We start from the raw sequence: 21,295 nt of genomic DNA, 5'->3' as shown, positions 1-21,295 counted from the left end.
GAGCCTAACTCTGCTGCATTCCCCTACATCCTCAATGCCAAAGATAGGAGCTAAAGAAAACAACAAGCCAAATGATTGCTGCCAGTTGGATATGGCCAAAGCATACGGATTTCACAGCACAGAAAATTATGGCCTCATGCTTTCTGTTCAAAAAAAAGAAATCATACCATATACCAATTTTTTTTCCACAAAGCAACAATACATACAGACGTTGCACCGTCTAGGACTACAAACTACCATTCTCATAGAGGATGCGCGTGTTGACACTGATGCTCGACTCCAACCACAAACAATAGGAACAATATGGAAGAATGGCTGAGATTGACTCGCTGAAACTCAACATGACCGACACACTGATGGCCACCCGCTGAGCATCTCTCTGGCCGGCAAGCCCTTTATTCTCCGAGTGATACCCAGAATGAATCGATACCATTGGTGAATTTGGTGATTGGGGGGAGGAGTAGATGAATTTTGAAGCATGATCAAGAGAAATAGTCAAGAAAATCACAACAAACGGCTTTAAGAATGACCATTTACCAGGATACAGCTTTCCAAAACGGCAACGTGTAGATGGGGGGTTAGATTTTGACTGTCCCTGTTTGTTATATTCTCGTCGGCGATTAAGGGGTCATGTAAGCAGTGAACGAGACCAAACTGTCAAAAGAACGGTTTCAGTTGATGTGATATAAAGTTCTCAATACAAGGAAGAAAAAACATGAGGTTTGCATGGCCTGCCCAATAAAAGAGTCAAGGATCTTCCCAAAACACCACCCTGAGAAAGCATGTAGCTCATGATTTAATGTGATTTATATATATATATATAGACTCATGCATCTTTCAGCTCCAAATTTCCCCTGAAGCTTCGACTTGTTTGAACATCAGCCACAAACTGCGGTTAAAAAAAAGCTCTCATAAAGCAGAACTCAAATAAGATTACATAAATTAAGCAGGTAGCAGAAGGCAAGCGTACTGTGTTATGCTGCAAAAGCTGTGGCAAATTATAATAAAAAAGCAGAATGCAGTGCTGCGGAGGAAAATGCAATTGAACTCAAAAGCAGATAAAAAAAAAATAAAAACATCCTAAATGCCCTAAAAGTTAAGTCAACATGAAACATTCACAAACCCAATGAATTGCTGTTGCTGCATATACAGTATTATATTACATTAAATGACTGTATTAACTATTAAAGCAAAAACATAATTGTTTATTATTAATAAATGCAATCAATGATTGTTTATTTGGCTGATAAGCTGTTTAAGATGGGGGACAAGCTATAATACTATAAGGTATGTATTTATTTATTTTTAAATTATTATTATTTAAGTGTTTAATGTTGATTTCATGTTGACTGGAAACTATTTCCCAAATATTTGTGCCCGTTTAACTCAGACTTTATTTAATCTGCCTTAAAATTAGTTTAAACACTATTTCACAACATATGAAACATTAAGGGCATATCAGCACTAAACAATTTTTGGTATCATTTAGTATTAAGGAAGTTGAAATATTTATCACTATTTATTGCTTCACCTGCGCTAGTAACTTTCTCAAACCACCGAGCTTCAATGCCAGTGGAGATTTGTACACAGCCATGCCACAAACAAAATGGCTGGCTTTGGATAGAGATTTAAAAACTTCTTTAAATATCCTTATCCGCTTGTGAGTTTAAGACAGCATTAAATATTGGGGATTCAAAGACACAGTGACAGTGAATCAGAATCAGAACAAAAAGCACTATGCATGTATACCTGATTTCCAAGGTAGAACTGATGTGGGGGAAAAACAGCAAAAAGACAAACATTAGTAAATATATCAGTTTACTCTTTTTGGTTTTTACAAAAAAAAATACAAAAGACGTTCTATCTAACTTTTCTACAGAGTGGCACAGTTACAGGCCTCCAGCCAGTCAGAAAGAAGTATTTATGATCACCTTTATTATTCCCCTTAGATTACGGGCAGCAGTAGAAAACTGACCGTGACCAAATGTTACAGGATCAGTTTATTAGGAGTGTCAGAGAAAAGTGGCCCGGGGAAAACCCTAAATGTAAATGTAATGAAGTCATTCTCTGTGTTGGGGCAAAGAGGTTTGGGTAGAGGAGAAGTTTAATCTGTGGAACACTGCCAACTTCATGTTTCCATCTTTTCCTCAAAACATTCTTTCAGTTTTGATACAAGGAATTGGGGCCTTTTCATTTGGATAGAGCCAATGTTTTACTGAACTTTGTTAGACTGTTTACATACAATCAAGTTGTTGACTCATTATTTAATTAATTTTCATCTGGCATAAATGCTATTTTATATCATATTTTCCGAGAACTAAAAACCTTTGTTGTAAAATGACAAACTGAGGTTAAAAAACGATTAATTTATTTCATTAATCGCCTTGTTTCCACAATCATAGTACTTCATGACTGTGGTGAGGGTTTTGTAAATTTTGTAAAAATCTTAGTGTTTTTGTTCAAGGGTTCCATACTACATCTATGACTTTATGACATTCTGACTCATTCAGAAAGCATGAAAAATGTAAATTACCCGATATTTGTTGGCTCCAATCTGCTCTACTTGGAACCGTTTCGGACACTTGCACTTTGCAACTTGGCGAGTCACCTAAACACATGAAATCATAAATCAGAACGTGATTACAAGAAACACCATCTGTAATGCTTCCAATGATTGCGTAGAACTTTCCAGAAAGTAAGCTGATAACGTTTACCTCATCTTCAATTTTGTCAGCATCGGTTAATGGTTTGTAAGCATCTTTGTTGGGATGTAGAGCAGCCACAAACTCATAGTAGTCGATGTAGCCGTCGCCGTCCCGATCAAAGATGTCTGCAACGGCACTCATCTCCAGACGACTGGTGGGGAACTCTACAGGACCAGAGAGGCTATGAGGGCAAAGCCTGAAAAACTTTACACCTAAACAACACAGGTTTGAAATCTTTCCTTACTTGAAGACAGGATGCCATCGATGAATTCCTGCCTCGTGACTTTGCCATCCTGGTCTTTATCGATGCGACGGAAGAAGTCCATGACGCGTGATTTCTTGTGGTTCATCCAGCGCATGTAGCGCTTCCTCCATACGTCAAAGTCGAAGTTAGCAAACTCTTTCAGCTAAAGGCAGATAAGAGTAAAGAATGAGTGTGAAGCCACCTTACAGGAGTCTCAGACAGGTGTGAGGTTATGTGTGCATGTGTGTCTGACCTCCTCTAGTCTGTCCAGAGCATCGTTGAGCTTCCTCCTCCGGTCCAGTGCTAGCAGCCATACCTGCTGCCACTTACTAACCAGCAGGTTCACTCTGGGGTTCTTGGTCTCGATTTGTGCCTGTGATGCTGCGGTGTACATGGACTGTGTAGGAGATCTCTTTCCTGATGACCAAACAAACATTAATAATCAGCCAAACCTAAACAATCAGCGATGATGTTTGTTTTTGATGATGATGTTTTTATCTACGACTTAATTGTTAGTCATTATGTTTTTAGACCAGTGGGACACATTAACATATATTAATTTAATAACAGTAATAACACTATAAGTGGCTCATCCTAAGGAGGCAATAACACTATAAAACTCATAATACAAAGCTACTACATTATTAGAAAAAGCACAAGTTAGGACAGAGATAAAGATAGCATAAAGATCCAGGGTCATAAATAGGGTGCAAAGGGGGCTGTAGTGTTGCTAAAGAGTTCATGAGTCACCTTTTGCAGGATTTGAACCTAGAGCCCAAAACTAACCTCTAGTCTAGTTTAGCGCTGTGTCCAGTTACACACTTTGCTACTATAATAGGCTAAAATCAGTTTGTATCAGGTATTTATAAGTACTCATAAAAGTGCACAGAAAAAGATTTTATTGTGGGCCAAAAAGAGTATTTTTCATTTTAACAACCACACCATACCATATGTACCATATATATATATATATAAACATATATTTTTTGGCATAAGCTAAAATCTTACTTAATGTAGGGCAGTATTTTTTGTTAACTTAATTTCACCATAAACAAAAGCTAAATAATCATATTAAAGAAAAATTGTCAATTATTTTGTCAATGTTTACTTTAGTTCACTTACTACAAAGTCAACTTCAGGTTTTTTATTGTCATCTTTTCAAAATATGCATCATCTTTTCTGTTAATTACTAACAAAAAACACCAGAAAAAAATTCACTTTTTTCTGTGGCAAACTGAACACAAACACGGAGCTCATATTGGATGCTGGTACTCACTGGCTGTCCGTCCTTTCTCTAAAACTGGGATTTGAGACTGAACTGGAGGATCTGCTGTGGCTTTTCTCTTATGAGTTTTTGTGATTTTGTCCACATCTGGCTGTTTTCTGGTCATCTCTTCCATAAATGCCTGGTACACAACAAAGACAAAAACAGCTTGTTTCAACAGTTCATCCTACTAAACCTGAAAAAGTGTAATGATGTAATGATGTTCCAGCTCTTGACGGTACCTGGTGCTCAGCGATGAGCGTTTTGACTTCCTCTAACTCTTGAGGAAGGGATTCCTTGTCTTTCTCACCAAGCGTGGTTTCAGCCCACTGCAGCCAGTTCAGCAGGTTCTCCAGCAGTTCTTGAGTGGCCAGCAGTTCAGCCAGAGCACTGGAGAGTCTCTGCTGGTGCTGTCGGGCCCAGGCTGTTACCTGACCATCACACAGAAATATTATCATACCATACCTCACAGTTATGGATCATTCACTGTGGAATCTGATCTACAACCTTTGGTTACCAGCCCAAAAATGAGAAGTAACTGCGCATAAAATAGGAAAATACTTTCTTAATCTGGTAAGATCTTATTGGCTACCTTCACACAACTTTCGGAAGAAACAGAAAAAACATAGTTTTATAAGTCTGTCTGGAACTGTTGTAATTATAAAGTTAGTCAAAGGAGCACTTTTTCTGGAACCACTGATCCAGATTAGAATGATGTTTGAGGCAGATACATGTTTTCTGGAGGGTTTTTTTGTTTCTTTATTTTTTGTGCAACCATTTTTTCAATCTCGCTGTCAGTAATTGTAGTAAAATCTATGAATTAATGCGTTTGAAAATTTTAAATGTCCCTCAGATGATATCTTTTTGACTAAGTGAACTTAATGCTTTACTTTTAGTAATCTACTTTTATAAAACTGATTGGGAGGAATAGACAAACCTCCTCAAAGCGTGCTTTAATGATGGTGTTCCAGTGTTTGATGGTGGTGATGGAGTCTGGGTGGCAGATGGACAGGATGGCTTCTCCCATGCTTGTGGCTTTATTCAAGGCTAGTCGCTTCTCCTCCAGCTTCTTCATAAACTCCTGCATGCATCAAAAGTTCCATTATTAAATAGCCATGTTTACACAAAGAGTAACCCATCTTCATGATCCAAGGGTGTGATTAAATCCTCAGGACGAGTGTTGGTGTGAAATGCATTTAGCTCAGATATTGTGCACAATGCAAGGAAGTGACTCATTGTGTCAAACTAAACTAAACATAATTCTGATAAATCGTCTTCACTGCAAGTGATGCCTGTAAGAATATTGGGAAAGGAAATGGTTTCAGTTGTATTTGTCAGTAAAATAGATAAGGACAAATGTACAGTCAGCTATTATTAAAAATACAGCACATATATATGTAAATTCATACAGGGTAATTAAGACCTTGATGCAAAAAAAAAGAGTATTCTATACTGACTATTCATTGTTGTCTGTATGTAAAATAGTAAGTAACCACATGTATTTCTAAAACTTATGTAGACTATGTAGAGTATGCTATTCTCAGAGACTGTGTATTACTACCAATCATTAGTAACTGGCATCTTTACCATAGATGAAACCATATCATCTCACAGGATGTTTGCCTTCTCAGGGAACAAACTATTTTGGATATTGAATATGAGATCACACTATATGAGATGAAATATGGGAACTCTTTCCTGGCAAGCAGTAGTTAATAAAGATTTGAAGCCATGTATGGCTTTTGTTACTCAGTTGGACATGTAGAGAGACCGGGCTACGGATCACTACCTCACAGTATGTGTGGAGCTAATAAAAAAAGAATGTCAGGGTTTTGGAAAACACACACACACACACACACACACACACACACACTGTCTTGGAAAGATTACGATCCTTCTGGCACACACTTGCATTTAAACTCAATGTTGTAATGTAAAACAGATACAGTTTCATTTTTTGGTGTTTACCGTGGCCCATCATTGTTGCCAGTAAATACTGATATGCTATTGTCACCGAAAAGGTTTTACAAGGTAAAAATCACACTGATTAATTTGTCTTGTGTGGATTCTTTGTTATTGTTGTGGGAAACTTGCCTTGTGCTGTTCAATGAGAGCACGGAGGGCTTCTTCATCTTCAGGCAGGGCACCGTGGAAACGAAGGCTCTGCTCGGCCTCGGCAAGCCACTCCAGTAAGATATGAACAGTGGAGTGGAACTCCTCAGCCTGAGCAACAGATGTGTTCAAATCAATAAACGTGTTTCTTTTTCTTTAATTGTTTATGTTTTCCATGACTTTTTCAACCCTATGTTTTGGAGTTCATTGCACTTTGAAACTTTGGTAAACAAAAGCTTTCTTCACAGTCCATTGAAATCATTTGCTTTTCAAAATTCTCTTATTCAGAAATCCATTCTGTGGTCGTGACATCAGTCAGCCAAGTGAATTAACTAGAAAGAATGCTATTTAAGAAATTCCTGGCATTTTCTTCAGAAGAATCCCAGCATTCGGCCTAATTAGGTGATTGCCACATTTAGCGTGTTCTAGTTATTGAATGCTGGAGCAGATCAAACTCTATTGGACCTGGCACTTGTAGTTTGTTTTATTGGAAGTCTCAAAAGAATGTGCAAAATTCTCATTAAAAACAAAATGATGTTTTCAGATCGTGAGTGTAACATCTGGCGGCATGAAAGTTTTACCTGACAGAGTGCCTGCTCGAGCCGTGTCTGTTTGGACACAGAGAGGCTGCAGACCGTCTCCCAGCGTGTGCTCAGCTCTTGCATCTGAACTTTGACCCAGGACGAATCATCGTGGCTGCTCTCAATAAGCTCACGGGCCGAGCGCTTCAAAGCCTGCACGCTGCCAGTCCTTTTGCCCAACTCCTTCTGGAACACCTGCAGTACACATGGAGAAATACATACATTCAACCAATCCGCATTTAGCTGCATTCAAAGACAGCATTCTAACCGAAATGGAACGATCCGCATCGACAGTGTATGTATGTGTATTCTAAAAATAGAAATCCTAATGCTCAAGTGATGCACTAAAAATCATTAAATGGCTACATGTTGGGTTAAATAGTCAATGTGTAATTATATTTCAACACAGCAGATTTATAGGAGCTATTATTAGTACTAAATTAATCAACATTCCAATCGCATTTCTTAAAGTTGGACAGTGGTGTCTATGTCATGCCAGAGCCCATGTCCACCTCTGATGTCCACTGCTATCAATCACACTGCTAACGTTATTATTTCCTAACAGCCAGGCTTTACGACATCTGCACATAACAGCAGTGATGTCATCACCAGGTTTTAATTATGTAGCCTTTCCATCAGCCATATTCATTAAAAAAAAGATTATGTTGGCTCTGTGACTTTGATGATGTATGAAATATGAATCACATTAGGCAACTCTTCCGTGTCTTGCGACTACATCAATTTTGAGATATTTATAGAATGTTGTCAAAAAGCTGGAATTTCTTTGAGCTAGATTACCCAGTTCTAGATTGCATCCATAGAAATCATGTGTAAACAGCACCAAACATAGTCAGAAGATTGCTGGTGATCTTTTTCTTTGGTTCTGAACATAAATGATGTCATCACTGAGCTCATCAGCTCGAGTGTGTTCTGATGTCCGCTCTGGAGATGCGTTTGAGTCTGGGCTTGCCAGCACTCCTGTCACTTCTAATTGAAGTCATATTACACTCCCTCTGATGATAGTTCAGCATAATTATATTCCTGCTCTAGACTCCAAGAACAGGACTAAGTTCAAATCATAGAGGCGGATATTTTAAGAAAGCTGCTCCAGGCTTGAAAAATTCACACACACACACTCAGGTACACACACAAACACACACACACAGATCAGGTCAGAGCATGGCACTGATGAGACTGGACATGCCATTGTGTACAATTGCAGTTTTTTGTCATGAGCATGTGCAATACCCACCATGGTATATCCTAGGGTGCACTTCATTCATTCATGTCACCACCATTTTTTCTTCATTTTCATTTTTCTTTATCATCGTTTTTTTTTTACCTAGATTTGATTTTAGGTGAGGTTTGGTCTGGCTTGTTGAGTTTGAGTACAGTACAGTATGTTCATATGTGAATAAAAGCCTGAATTACATCTGTCTCAGAGGAAACCATTCAATTTACATGCATTTCTCATTATAAAGCTTAAAAATATAACTTTTTTTACCTAGACATTAAATGGATATAAAAAAATTATAAGCGAATATTAAAAATAACTGTGCCACAACGATCATGTAATACATTTATTTACTTTTTGACAGTATAGTAATGAAGAAGCAATCTCATACGGGTACCTTATGGCTGTCGATGAGGTTCAGGACGAGGTCTATGTCTCCATGCACGGGCTGGTCTTCAGCTAGCTGTGGTTCCACTTTATAGAGCCAGTCGATGAGAGCCTGCAATGCGTCTGTGAACTGACCTGAGAACAGCAGAGCCTCCTCCAACTTATTCTGCCTGTAAAAAATATAGCCCATATGATGTCAAATACATGAATCATACAATTAGTTGATAAATGACACAGATATTAAATATTGTTTAAATTCATATGAATGCATAAAAGAAATCTGGTGACACTTTACAGTAAGTTTTAATTTGGTAGCATTACATAACTACATTAGTTAACATTAACAATACAAAATAATGCATTTTTAATTTTAGTTTATTTAAATTTTTTAGTTAATTTTACTATTTCAATATTTAAAATATACTTTTTATTAGGAGAAAGGGATATGTGTTTTCTTGAAATCCACCCAAATGCGCATGTACCTCTCCACAGATTTCCCGCAGACTGTGTCCCATTTGTCCCTGAGCTCACTGAGCATGTCGTCCAGTTTCTGGTTGTCATCTTGCAAGGAGGTCTTGTCCTTCAGAGCTCGGCCCGTGCGACTGGTGGTGTCGTACACCGAATGCTTGCTGCCCAGAGCTTTCTGGAACTCCTACGATCCCCCCCACACAAGACAAACAGAGGTAAAGGGTCATTCGAACGCAGCTCAAGGGCACAAGCCATCCTGTGAGGCTTTACGGGAAGCCTGATGTCATCAAGTCCTGCCAGTTGTATTTGTGACTGACTCATCAGAACATCTGAAGCACTGCTGAGCTGTTAATTACACACCACCACGCAGCACTAGGATCACACAATCCTCTGCTCTGAGTGCCGCCCACTTGTTAAAACCACTGATGCTGCATCATCTCTGACTGAGGAGCCTGACTTCAGTTTTACAGAATTTCAACTGAAAAACCTCAGTTTGTTGGCACTGTGTGGCCTGAAGTCCAGTGTAGAAAATTTAAACCTTTTTTTTTTATATTTATAAAAAAAGTGTGGGAATTAATTATAGAGGAATTTAACAGGATGACACCTCTGACCCACAGTCAGTGAAAAACACAATAGCCATCAGTGAAAAAACACCTGGTATTGTGATTCACGCTGTCCGTCAGATGTTCCACTTACACAGATGGTTATAAAAACATAGTTGCTAATGGTGTGAACAGGAAGTCTCTATAACCCCTTTTTTGTGACTGGATCACAAGTGGTCAGCTCCAAATTTAGGTGCAAATGAGTAAACTGTGTTGTGTAGTTGTGAAATACAGCCTATTCTTCTAACGTGACTCGAAAGTTACAGCTGCACTCCTTAGCCTTTTTGTTTGCTTCCATTCCCTCACGCTCATAAGCTGCGTAACATGGGTTTGTTTGTAATTTTCATTTGCTATTAAAGTGATATAGTGTGTCAAAATAAGAGAGGAGGACCATGATGAAATCTGAATGCAAGTCGTCACAAGAGAGGCATTTGGAATGCATTTTAATGCAATTTTAAAACTGCTTTAGACTAATATTACGACATAATTAATATTAAGACATTTTTTTATTTTAATTAATTTTTTAATAATTTATGTTTTTTTTTATTAATGTCAACCATGCGGTTGGGATGTCAGTCAATGGTAAATTTCAATTTAAATTCAGACTATTTCATGAGTTATTTTGCAATAATAAACATTCCTTTAACTGTATTAGTATCTTGGATACATTTCGTAACCTTCAAGGTCCACAAAAAAAATGATATTTAAGCATCTGTATTATAGTTTTACTATATACAACCGCATGGCAATATATATGCTATATTATGTCTTTTACAGTCATATCAATGCATGATTTTGGATAATTATAGTAAATAAACATTTGTGTATTTGTCATATAATTTGCTATATTCCTGTTATTTAACCCCTGCCCTACTGACAACAACATTAATTTTACATTTACATTTTACAACAATTAATTTTCATCCCTTCTTCCTTGATTGCTTGTTTGATCGTATTGTGTTGTCTTCTGTATGACTGACTGAAGTTTGTAAACTGCTGCTGTCACTTAAAAACTGGAAATACCCAAACCCCTCACAACAACAAAAGAGATGGGGCCACACAGCTGTGAAAAAATCTTTCTCTCGTCTCTTCCTTTTAATAGATTTATCCTCTATGTTAAATATCAGCTAATCACTTACATAAAGATTTAATCCAAAAAGTAATACTTATTACCTTGATTAACTGCCACTTGGCCAGACTAGTTCTTAACCTAGTTTATGCATCTGGCACCAGGTGGAAATGTCATGTGTCTCTGCTGATCACTTGCAATCGGATCACTGAGATGTGTGTTGGACAAAGGAATGGACTGCTGTCGTCACCTTGTGCTGGGTTAACTGCGTCTTGATCTTGTCTGGATCATTAGCGATCTCCAGCTCGGAGTCCAGAACTCTCTCTGACTCCTCCAGCCACTCCATCAGTTTGTTCCAGGACTCGTGGAACTGCAGAAGACAAGAACATGAGATTCCATGTAGTGTGAAGTACATTATAGCATTATTTTATTTTCATTGAACAACAAAATATTTTAAATAATCCAATAGGTTTGTTCAAAAATCGATTGCAGTTAATAAATAATTGTTTGCATAAAGCACACATTAAACCTCTTGGGTCAGTATTTTTTTTTAAATGCGCCTTTGAAAGCATTTCCAGAAGAGTCTGTGTTGATACTGTAGGTCTCTGCACATCTGGCCACCGCAGTGTTTCTCATTCTTCTTTGCTCAGTCTGGCTGCATGGAGCCTTTGAGTGGACAGCATTTTTCAAGTTCCCTCATAAATTTTCAATTGGACTGAGATCTGGACTTTGACTTGGCTACTCCAAAACATCAGCATTGTTTTTTTAAGCCATTCCTGTGAAGCTCTGGCTTTATTCATGGGAATAACAAATCTTGTGTCTTGTCTTGCAGGGAAAATACAGGGATTTCCCTGTATTTTCCTACATTTATTTTATCGTATACTGCTAATTTAGACCCGTTCATGGTCAAGAAGAATCCTCACAGTGTGAAAGACTGCACATGAGTGTTCTTCATATCCCCTTATACTATGACTCAAGTTTACCTGTTCACAGGGGCAATACACGTTTATGAAAATGACTGTAAACATGCCAGTGACGTTAGAATGCTAAGGATCACAAAAAAAATCGCTTTGGCATTAAAGAGTCTCATTAAGTTTATCAGTGGCAAAAGAGGTCCAAATAAGTTCTCTATGATTCAATAATTCCTACAGTGACTATACTTAGCAAGGATGTGTGATTAAAAAAGCATGGCTTTTAAATGAGTTTTATCCCACAGGACTTTTCCCACCTGTTTGGCACGTTTCCTGGCATCGTCCAGCAGGCGTCCTCTCTCCACTGACCGCTGCACGACCTTCTCCCAGCGGCCTTGAACGCTCAGCAGGAGGTTCTTGATCAACACCACATCCTGTTTCTGACTGAAGTACTTGAGGTGTGTTCCTGTCTTATCCAGCTCGATGATCTGATCCCGATGTGAGTTGACCTCAGTCACAAACACCTGCAAGTCCAGCAGATCCGTTTAATCAAAATATGTATATATAATATGGAAAAGGACTATTTCTGTCAACTGTAACAATATGGCTTATTTAAAGTCACAATGAAATGCAAGTTGCAACAGATGATGCTTTTTTACATAATATGATTAAGTTATTGTATGATCACACTGTAGCAAATTATATAAACACAGTAGATAAGGTACAAGAAGCACATAATGTACATTCATACTATGTTTATAATAATAAGCATTTTACAGGGTCCTAAGTATCAAATAAAATTAATTAACAATATGATCTTACTACAGTGTTAGGATTTGGATTATTGTTTGTTGTCACATCAGTTGCTGCAATGTTGACTTGTGTTGCATATCGTGTCAAAGAGCACTGACCTTATGCTCATCTATTTGGAACATGATGGTCTCCAGGATGAGGGAGGCAGGTGAAGCCATAGTAAGGGTCTGTTCTGCCTGGGTCAGCCAGTTAATGAAATCCTGCAGTGAGTTATGGAAGTCTGTGGCCATCGCCAGGGCCTCCTCCAGTTTTGCCTACAGCCGATCAAACACACTTTTTTTAATCTCAGATTCATGTACAGGGACTAGACTAAATCAGTGGTCATTGGTAGGTTGACCTCCTGAACAGTGTACTTTCCTAGCATGTTTTCCTAGCGCCCTGACTTGTAAACCTCTGCCTCAGCCCTCAGGGTTTGGGGTGGGACTGCCTGAAACAAGTTTGCCTTATTGCAAAGAATAAACTGACGAAAGATGGGGATGGAGGAATGTTTGATAAATCAGTCTTTAGGCAAGTTTGTATCAAGACAAGGCAAGTTTTTTTAAATACGATGATGCCTTTGTTATTTTTAGGCATTTTCCTCAAGTCGCTGATAGGCAGAGGATATGATACACAGGTACTTCCCAGTGATCTCATCCAGCAGAATGTGACTCACCGCATGTAATGTGATGTCTGCTTAGTATCACATATGAAGAGGTATATTTGTGTAACCTGCAGATGCTAAAGAATGACTTGACTATCACAGACGAGCATGTGTGGGCAAATTCCTGTTGTAAACAAACATCTCTGCCAGACTCAACACAGCAAACTGACCGAAATTAAATATCCATTACTTTGACTACAGTCAGATCTGATTTGGACTTTTTCTCTACTGAATATATGCTAACTTTGAACGTTAATAATTAGTTCAACCAGAACTGAATACGTGGTCATCAGTCACCCACCTATACATTTTTTAAGAATACAAAACTCAAGTATTTTCACTGTACCTTATTTTCAATGTGCTTTCAATGCATTTTGGTCTATATCATATACAACTGTATGGAAAAGAAAATCACGTTCATCCTAAAATGTTCTCCTTTTGAGTGGCACAGAAGGAAAAAAAAATCACAGATTTGGAAAGACGATGAAGGTGGTCAGGGATGACAGAAGTAGTTTTGTTTTTGGCTCAACTAGCGGTTTACTCCCCTTCAGCAACTTTTTAGAGACCGCAGACAACTCTACTTTGTTCTGTAGTGATTTATAACTCACTTTGGGCTTGTGCTCAAGTGAAAAAGAATCATTCATCTGACCACATCAAAGCACAACAGCTGACAGATCTGATATCACAGCTACATGAACATAATCAGGACTTCAGCTCTGGGATCCAGCGATGCTGATGACGATGAGTCAAACTGACAGGAAGAACACAGAGAACTCTAACAGAGCAGAGTGAGTGAATCAGACTCTCACCTTCCTCTCTGTCACTTTGGCCTGAACACATTCCCACTTCTCCTGCAGGTTGTGTAGGTCCAGTTCAGTGGTGCTGTCTTGACCCTCAGGGGTCATTGCCAAAATTTGCTGGCCTCGGGCAAGAAGCTGCTTGTATATTTCGTCCTTGGCTTCCAGTGTACTGCAGACCTCCTACAATCACACAGATAAACATGACACTGTTAACTGACAACTTGACCTATGTTGATTATTCAAAAAGTTACTTCCGATATTTGAGTGTAAATATATCTTTATAGATTAGTAGAAATCAGAAAGTGTGAAAAGCCTATCAAATGTTTGATAAAAATTCGAGGCTCCAAAAAAGAACGTAGTTCATAAAACTCATGCTCTATATTTCTATATCGTGCATTTTCTGGAGCTTGATTCTGATTTTGATCATTGTGCTTATATTTTAAAATCATAAAAAGGAGATTTTTCATGACATACTAAGGAGGAAAGAAAGTCATAAGAGTTTGAATCATCAAAAAAGGAAAAAAAAAACAAGTGAAACAAAACTGTTCTCAATTACAAACGCATAAATCTTTTAATTACACATTTTGAGATGTAAAATAAATATTGTGTTCGTTAGTTGTAACAAGCTGGACATCGGTGGCGGATCTGTAGCAGTATTAAACACATACCAGATGGGTGTTAAGCTGCTCTCGGGCCGTGTCTGGTAAGCCTCCAAGGGCCTTTGATGCTAACAGCTGACGCTCTGTGTCTTTCAGCCACTGCTGCATGTCTTCAATCTCACCATGGAAACCTTGAGCCTGAAAACAGATTCACCAGCGTCACAACAATAGATTCACATTCATTAACGCCGGCCGGAGGGTCGAGAGGCTTGATTAATGAGCAGATTATTAGTCGTAAAAAGGGCAGGTTTGTAGGAAATCTCTCAGTTTTGAGATCAATGCTGTCTGGATTCAAAATTAGTCAATAAACAACTAAGTGCTTAAATTGATAAGAAGTGATTTTTTAAATAAACACTTATCTTTTTTTATTAACATTTATTAATATACCTCAAAAATTTCAGTTTCCAAAAATTAAAAAGAAAATGGCAGTACAACTACTGGCAACATAGATTATAAAGTATATTAAAATAGAAACCGATATTTTATATTATAATAACATTACTGCCTACATATAAATAAACGTTATTACATGCAGTCACAGAAAGAAAGTATGTGAGAGAGTGAATGAGTGAGTTTTTGTCGGTATGTTACTGGAAAAGTGAGAAGAGAGAATAAATAGCCTTAAATAGCCTAGTTTAAAAAAAGAAACTTTTTACTTTCACTTTTACCTTAGTGGTGATTCAACATCATATTTTAACAGGTGCTTTTGCATTTCATTTTGAAAGTCTTCCCTTGTCTTGTCTTTCTCACCTCACTCTTTCTGTCCGTCAGCGTGACTCTTCACGTGATACATGAAATCTGATCTGTGCGCAACTGTCGTTCATTTGGTTCAGTTTTAATTGTCTGTTCTCAATGTCATTTTTTTCATTGTTTTTCCACATTATGGGAACATATCTTAAAATAGAACGTTGCGTCTTCTGACTCACTTTGCCAGAACGAGTCACTTTTTTGTTCAAACAAATGCAGCCTTGATGAGCATAAGAGACTTTACAAGTCTTACAAACCATTACAAGAATTACTGATCCCAAACTTTTGAATGCAGATATTAATCAAAAAATATATTTTTTAAATGAAATAAAAATTTGGAACGTTGTATTTTTTGTAATTGCTCGTGCTTCTTAATTTGTATAGTGAAATCATTCCTCATCAACCTTTCAGTGTTCACACATCAAAGCAAACTCTTTGATTGAGAGCATGTGCGTGTATGGACATCTAACTCTTTACTGCTTCTCTTTCACATTCTTTAAGATTAAGAGAGGACATTTTTGGCCTCATGTTGAGAAAACATCATCAATCATATCTCCATTTTAGGAAACATTCCAGAGGGTTGCCAGGTCTGGCTCCTGACCTGCAGCAGGGCACTGTCCAGAAGCTGTCTTCTCTGCTCGGTCTTCTCCAGGATAGTCTTCCAGCGCTGGTTGAGGTTCTCCAGCTTGTTCTGCAGACCTCGCGCCTCCTCTCCAGCACTGGAATCAATGAGGTCACTGCCGGCCTTGTTCACTGCCTCCACTGTGGTCTTATGGGCCAGCACATCATTCTGCAACACCTACCGAAAGGAAAGTAATGACCTTAAGTGAGATGTACGGAACATTTGAGAGGTTCTGTGGCTCAGTCACGCCATTATTTCTCGTTTTAACTGTGACGTACGTGATGCTTTGCAAGCTCAATCTCAATGGCTTTGGGGTCGCCGCAGGCCTTCCTCTGTTCACTCAGCAGCTCTTCGGTATGAGTGAGCCAAGCCAGAAGTTCATCTAAAGCATGCTGGAACTGCCCTAGAGCCAACAGCGCTCCCTCCAACTTGTGCTACAAGACATCAGGACACACAGCAATCATTACAATAATGTTATGAATGCATAGTGTAGTGAAAAATCAAGTATTGCAATTTCTGTGTTACGTGTTAAGTCAACCAGTGACTAGACTTCTTTTTGATAGTCTAAAGTTCCTTAAGAACAGTCTGTATTACTCGAAAAATATGCCAAGTGTGACCACAAAACCAGTCATAAGGATTTTTATACATTATCTGAAAGCTGAAAAAATAAGCTGATGATTCATGTGTGGTTTGTTTGGTAGGACAATATTTGACAGCTATTTATCTGTAATCTGAGGATGCCAGAAAAAATCAAAAGCTTAATAGAACAATAATCTTTACTTATGTCACAATTCAAACCTAATGTGTAATGTGTAAAATACGCCCATTGTTTAATTTCAGTGCCGTGAAAATGAATGTTTAATATAATAAAATATATTACATAGTCTTATTAAACCAAAAAGCCTTTTATTAATGAAGGAAGTTATTTGACTATCTTTGTATACTTCATAGCAGTGTTTTTTTTTATTCTTAATTCTTTACTCCCTCTTTACTCTTTAATACTTGTGCGTTTGATTACATTTCTTTAAATTATTACGTTTCCTTTATTAAAATCAATGGACTTTAAACTAAACAATTAGAGCAGTTATTACTTAATTACAATTAATCAATAAATACAACAGGCCTAAACCTTAAATCGGTTGTTCCTATTTGTTGTCATATACATTTGTAGTCTTTCTCATCACACCTAATTCTTAACAAGCCAATCCATACCAAGTGCATACAATCTGAGACTTTGTGAATTACCTGTTGCACTCTGGGATAGTTCAAATTAAAGACACAAAATGGGTTCTTCTCAGTGCCTGACCTGTCTGTTGATAATCTTTTTATCCAGGTTGTCCCAGAGCATTTTTAGCTCATTCATTGGCTCGAGGATGGGAGAGCGATCAGCTTCCTCCATGACCTTCTTCAGCAGCAGCCCGGCCTGATGGTTCAGCCTTTCCATCTCTATCTGTAGCTGGTATGCATCACCTTTAAACTCCTTCACACACAGGACAGCACAGGTTACATCAGATTACAGTATCGCTGCATTTACACAGCAGGGATTAATGCACTGATCCAATATTTAGATTTTTGTTCTCCCTCTTAACATTCTCTAAAGACATTTCGGTCTTTATGATAACATACTGGCTATTGTGTGCCACTAATAAATTCTTGCAGGAATTACATACAAATAAAATCTCAGGTTAAAAGCATGTTATTTCACCTGTAAGCCATTTTAAATGCATGAATGGTTAAACATTTACAATTGTACGAGCTTAAACCAACTGTGTAAGATGAAGCAAATGAATGGCCCCGTGTAAACACAGCTGCTGTGTGGTCTGTCAGCTCAATTATACTCACAAAACAATCAAAAATGAAAGAGGCTGGAAATAAATAGCTCTAAACTTTGATCTGGGTCCACTGTGACTGACAAAAAGCAAAGCGTCATAGCTATGAGAAAATCTCCCACACACAAGCAGGAAATCAATACCTTCAGCTCCTCGATCTGCTGTTTCACAGTCTCCAGGTCCGTGCCCACAGGCGACATCGAATCCAGTTTGCCTTCCATAATATCCACAGAGTCAAACATGTTCTGTCAGGGAGGAGAAAACCATTGTCACAAGCTGCACAACATCCTCACTCTGCATCGAGTCAAGTTTCACTTATAGCCCCGATACAAATGAGGCTCAGGTAACAGTGAAGATGAACAAAACTAAGCCACACCTAAACCAATTCTTCTCAAATCTGGAGTTTTGGACTAACGAGTGCAACTGGTTATCCCTTAGAACAGACTTTATGAGAATAAATGAGAAATAAAATTATTCAGCAGCCAGGGTGAATCATTTGCTTAGCATGATTAAAATAAGGCATGTTCTTAATCTGGTTACGCTGTGAAAATGACAAAAAAACACTTTTTTTCTCTCTCTTTCGAAGCTTCACGTACACTCTTGGTACCACATTACATGAATCATTCCTTTAACAGTTTTTTTCCTCATGAGCACATTCACCATGATAGCAGATCAGACTATGCTGACTACAAACTAGCTCCGGAAGTTTTCCATGACTGCATGAGCAGACAGATCTGTGGTCAGCATCATCAGGAGGGTAGTGGTCTGTGTGTGTCATATTTACCTGGAGACTGTCCTGGAACTGCACCGCAGCCTGCATAGCTTCCTCCAGAGTCTCTACTCTCTCTTTCCATGTCTTATTCAGAGTTTCCCAAGCCGAGTTCACCTGAGGGATGTGTGAGATGTGGTCAGACATTATATATTGTGATGCCAACTCTCTTCATCTGGGTCTAAAATTAACAATTTCACAAAATTACCATCAAAACTAATGTAATTTTGTTTTATAATTATTGCATTCAATCATTTTGAACTTAGATAAAATAGCTTCCAACGTTTTTAAAACATGCAAAGCCAATACTTACAATAGTGTACAATGTTAACCATAATTTTACCAGAATGGTATTTCGGCATAAACTATGATCACATTTTTCTAAGGGAAACATTTATTCTTCTATGAGGTAATTACCTCATCTATACTTTTCTTGATCACTGGTTTATCAGGTTCTCCACACACTGCCATGAGCTCTGCCCCTAGATTCTGGACCACATTTAGTTCCTCCTGCAGCCCGTCGATCTCTTCTCTAAAGGCCTGTGAAGCAAAACAGCAACTATGAAGATCTTTTGCAAAGCTGAATCAATATCAGACGTCTGAATGCTCCAGACCTCCACAGACTCTTGCTGTTGTTTAACCACTGAAGGATCGACTCCAGGCTCCTCCTGCTCTTTCAGCAGATCAAGAGTGTCTTTGATTGTGACGATGAGAGCGCAGTGATCACACCAGAATTTCTCTGCTAAGTCCATAACATCCAGTAGCTTGGCCTCTTTTTCCTCCAGAAGAGCTTGGATGTCATTCCATAGAAACACCATCTGGTCCAGCTTATCCTGAACAGCTTCAAACAAAACAGAACACATTTTATCACACTGCTTTAAAAGCAAGCAGTCACTCAAGGTCAGATCTCATTCGCTGAGAAGATAGTTACCTTTGGCTGAAAGGTCCTTGTCTGCTCCTTCGGAGCGAGCAATCATCTCCTCTCCTCGCTGCTTGAGGGTCTCATATGATGGCTGAAGTTTTTCCAGGTCTACATTCACAGCTTTGTTCTCTGATATCTGCTCACGGATCTTCTCCAGCTCCACAGAGATAGATGGAGGCTGGCGCAGGCGTTCGGCGATGCGCTCCAGAGACTCCAGCATGGGATCTATTTTATCGTGGAACTGTGGAGATCATTGACAAGCAAAATGTTGCAAAAGATGTCATGTATGTTACCAACAGCCTGCTTTCTTCTTCTAATGGTGAAAGAGATTAAGAGAATATTAAAGGGGTAGGTCACCCTAAAAAATATTATGTTATTATGTCATTATTTATGGATCCTGAAGTTGCATGACATTCTTGTGTGCAACATAGTTAAAGAATGTTGGTAACCAAAGTGTTGTTATTAATGTAAAAATACTATGGAAGTCAATGGCATTTTGGCATTGGCAAAATGTATATTTATGTTTTTTTAAACAGAAGAAACAAAATAATATAGGCTTGGAACAACTTCAGGGTAATTAAATGATGACAAAATGTTCATTTTTGGCGTGAACTGTCTCTTTAACCAATGCTACAAAAGGGCAGAATACAACCCTAGTGAAATACTGCAAAACACCTGAGTAGATTTGGAGATAGCCTCATCCAGGGCAGCAGCTCTGTACTTGACGTCCACTTTAAGCTGGCTGTAGAGTTTGTCTGCAGCCTCATATTTTTCTCTGATAGGGTCGCCCTCAGTCGGACTCAACTCCACCAGCTGAGGTCCAGTTTTATTCATCTTGTCAATGTGTGGCTTGTGCTCTGCTATCAGCTCCCTCATTTGCTGAAGATGGAAAGTTTAATACCATCAGAATAAAAAGCAGTGGATTTTTTCATAACATTAAAAAAACTGTTAAAGGTCAAACACAATCCGACAACATATCACGCAGATCTCAAATAGCATCTGTCTGGCCACCGATGTACATAACACTTTATCCTCTTAGCCCTCTAATGAAGCACTAAGCCATTTGAGGCACTGCATCACTGTGATTTTTGCCGCATCGCATATCGCCTTCTTCAAATATAGATGTAGATTGTTATAAACAATTGTAGACAAAGGGACAATTGCACTACACAAAGAGTTTGAGTCTTACCCTCAGCTCTTCTTGTTGTTGTCGAAGTGCTTCATACTCGATAGCTGGCTGGGACAGCTGAGTGAAGGTAGTCCTGGTCTCCTGCAGCCATGGCCAGAGTTCATCGTATGTCTCCCAGAACTGGCAAGCTAGAGAATGAGCTCTCTCCAGCTGCAGACAGCGCTCTGAATTCAGCTGACTAACCACACTGTATTTCTCTGACAATGCCTGGAGCTTCACCTGTATGACACACCTGTGATTTTAGTCCTAAAATCTACTACACACAGATTATAGTTTTTATTTACATTTTCTTTTATTTACCCTCAACGCCTGCTTCTCTGCTTCATCTTTGTTGTTCATAATGGCCTCACCGGTTTTCACAATGTCATCCACGGCATCTTTATGTCTCATAATGTCCATAGAGAAGCTCTGCAGGAGAAAGTATGCTTTAGGCAATGTTCGCTTTATACTGTACTGTGTGATTCTTTGACAGTGCAGGTTAGAGACAACCACATACACAACTGACCTTCTGAGCCTGCAGTTGCACTGTGGTTTGCTCTGGCTCAAGCCTGACATCTCCAAGGCAAGACAACTTCTTCTCTGCCTCCTTCAGCCACTCAAGCTCAGTCATGGCTGCCTGCTCAAACTGCACATCAGGAAAAAACATGTTTCCATACACTATACAGCATTTCATGCAATTCAACTTAGATTTGTTACATCATTTAAGATACAGTACTCAATATTAAATT

General features: G+C 38.5%; 1 protein-coding gene across 6 annotated transcripts in view; it reads right to left on the bottom strand.

Moving 5' to 3' along the window:
• Positions 1 to 21,295, bottom strand: part of dst (dystonin) — a 127,385-nt gene that overhangs the window by 6,189 nt on the left and 99,901 nt on the right. For 3 of the 6 annotated variants that reach the window (XM_043234553.1, XM_043234554.1, XM_043234556.1), the window contains 30 exons: positions 21,073 to 21,192; positions 20,868 to 20,975; positions 20,568 to 20,786; positions 20,054 to 20,257; positions 19,388 to 19,619; positions 19,071 to 19,297; positions 18,874 to 18,996; positions 18,472 to 18,573; positions 17,831 to 17,932; positions 17,165 to 17,338; positions 16,137 to 16,292; positions 15,838 to 16,035; positions 14,499 to 14,627; positions 13,840 to 14,010; positions 12,489 to 12,644; positions 11,895 to 12,101; positions 10,917 to 11,036; positions 9,010 to 9,179; positions 8,538 to 8,697; positions 6,907 to 7,101; positions 6,308 to 6,436; positions 5,151 to 5,294; positions 4,456 to 4,644; positions 4,226 to 4,355; positions 3,203 to 3,366; positions 2,950 to 3,112; positions 2,715 to 2,869; positions 2,534 to 2,608; positions 1,750 to 1,767; positions 538 to 654 (listed from right to left, as the gene is read on the bottom strand). In XM_043234553.1, coding sequence (XP_043090488.1) covers positions 538 to 654; positions 1,750 to 1,767; positions 2,534 to 2,608; positions 2,715 to 2,869; positions 2,950 to 3,112; positions 3,203 to 3,366; positions 4,226 to 4,355; positions 4,456 to 4,644; positions 5,151 to 5,294; positions 6,308 to 6,436; positions 6,907 to 7,101; positions 8,538 to 8,697; positions 9,010 to 9,179; positions 10,917 to 11,036; positions 11,895 to 12,101; positions 12,489 to 12,644; positions 13,840 to 14,010; positions 14,499 to 14,627; positions 15,838 to 16,035; positions 16,137 to 16,292; positions 17,165 to 17,338; positions 17,831 to 17,932; positions 18,472 to 18,573; positions 18,874 to 18,996; positions 19,071 to 19,297; positions 19,388 to 19,619; positions 20,054 to 20,257; positions 20,568 to 20,786; positions 20,868 to 20,975; positions 21,073 to 21,192 — 4,557 coding nt within the window. The remainder of the gene's footprint in view (positions 1 to 537; positions 655 to 1,749; positions 1,768 to 2,533; positions 2,609 to 2,714; positions 2,870 to 2,949; positions 3,113 to 3,202; positions 3,367 to 4,225; positions 4,356 to 4,455; positions 4,645 to 5,150; positions 5,295 to 6,307; positions 6,437 to 6,906; positions 7,102 to 8,537; positions 8,698 to 9,009; positions 9,180 to 10,916; positions 11,037 to 11,894; positions 12,102 to 12,488; positions 12,645 to 13,839; positions 14,011 to 14,498; positions 14,628 to 15,837; positions 16,036 to 16,136; positions 16,293 to 17,164; positions 17,339 to 17,830; positions 17,933 to 18,471; positions 18,574 to 18,873; positions 18,997 to 19,070; positions 19,298 to 19,387; positions 19,620 to 20,053; positions 20,258 to 20,567; positions 20,787 to 20,867; positions 20,976 to 21,072; positions 21,193 to 21,295) is intronic. The other 3 variants (XM_043234559.1, XM_043234558.1, XM_043234557.1) reach the window with 1 other exon arrangement.

This window comes from Puntigrus tetrazona, unplaced genomic scaffold, assembly GCF_018831695.1.
Source record: "Puntigrus tetrazona isolate hp1 unplaced genomic scaffold, ASM1883169v1 S000001170, whole genome shotgun sequence".
In the NCBI taxonomy this organism is placed as follows: domain Eukaryota; kingdom Metazoa; phylum Chordata; class Actinopteri; order Cypriniformes; family Cyprinidae; genus Puntigrus; species Puntigrus tetrazona.
Note: the sequence above shows the minus strand (reverse complement) of the source record. Positions and strands in the feature narration are given on the sequence as shown.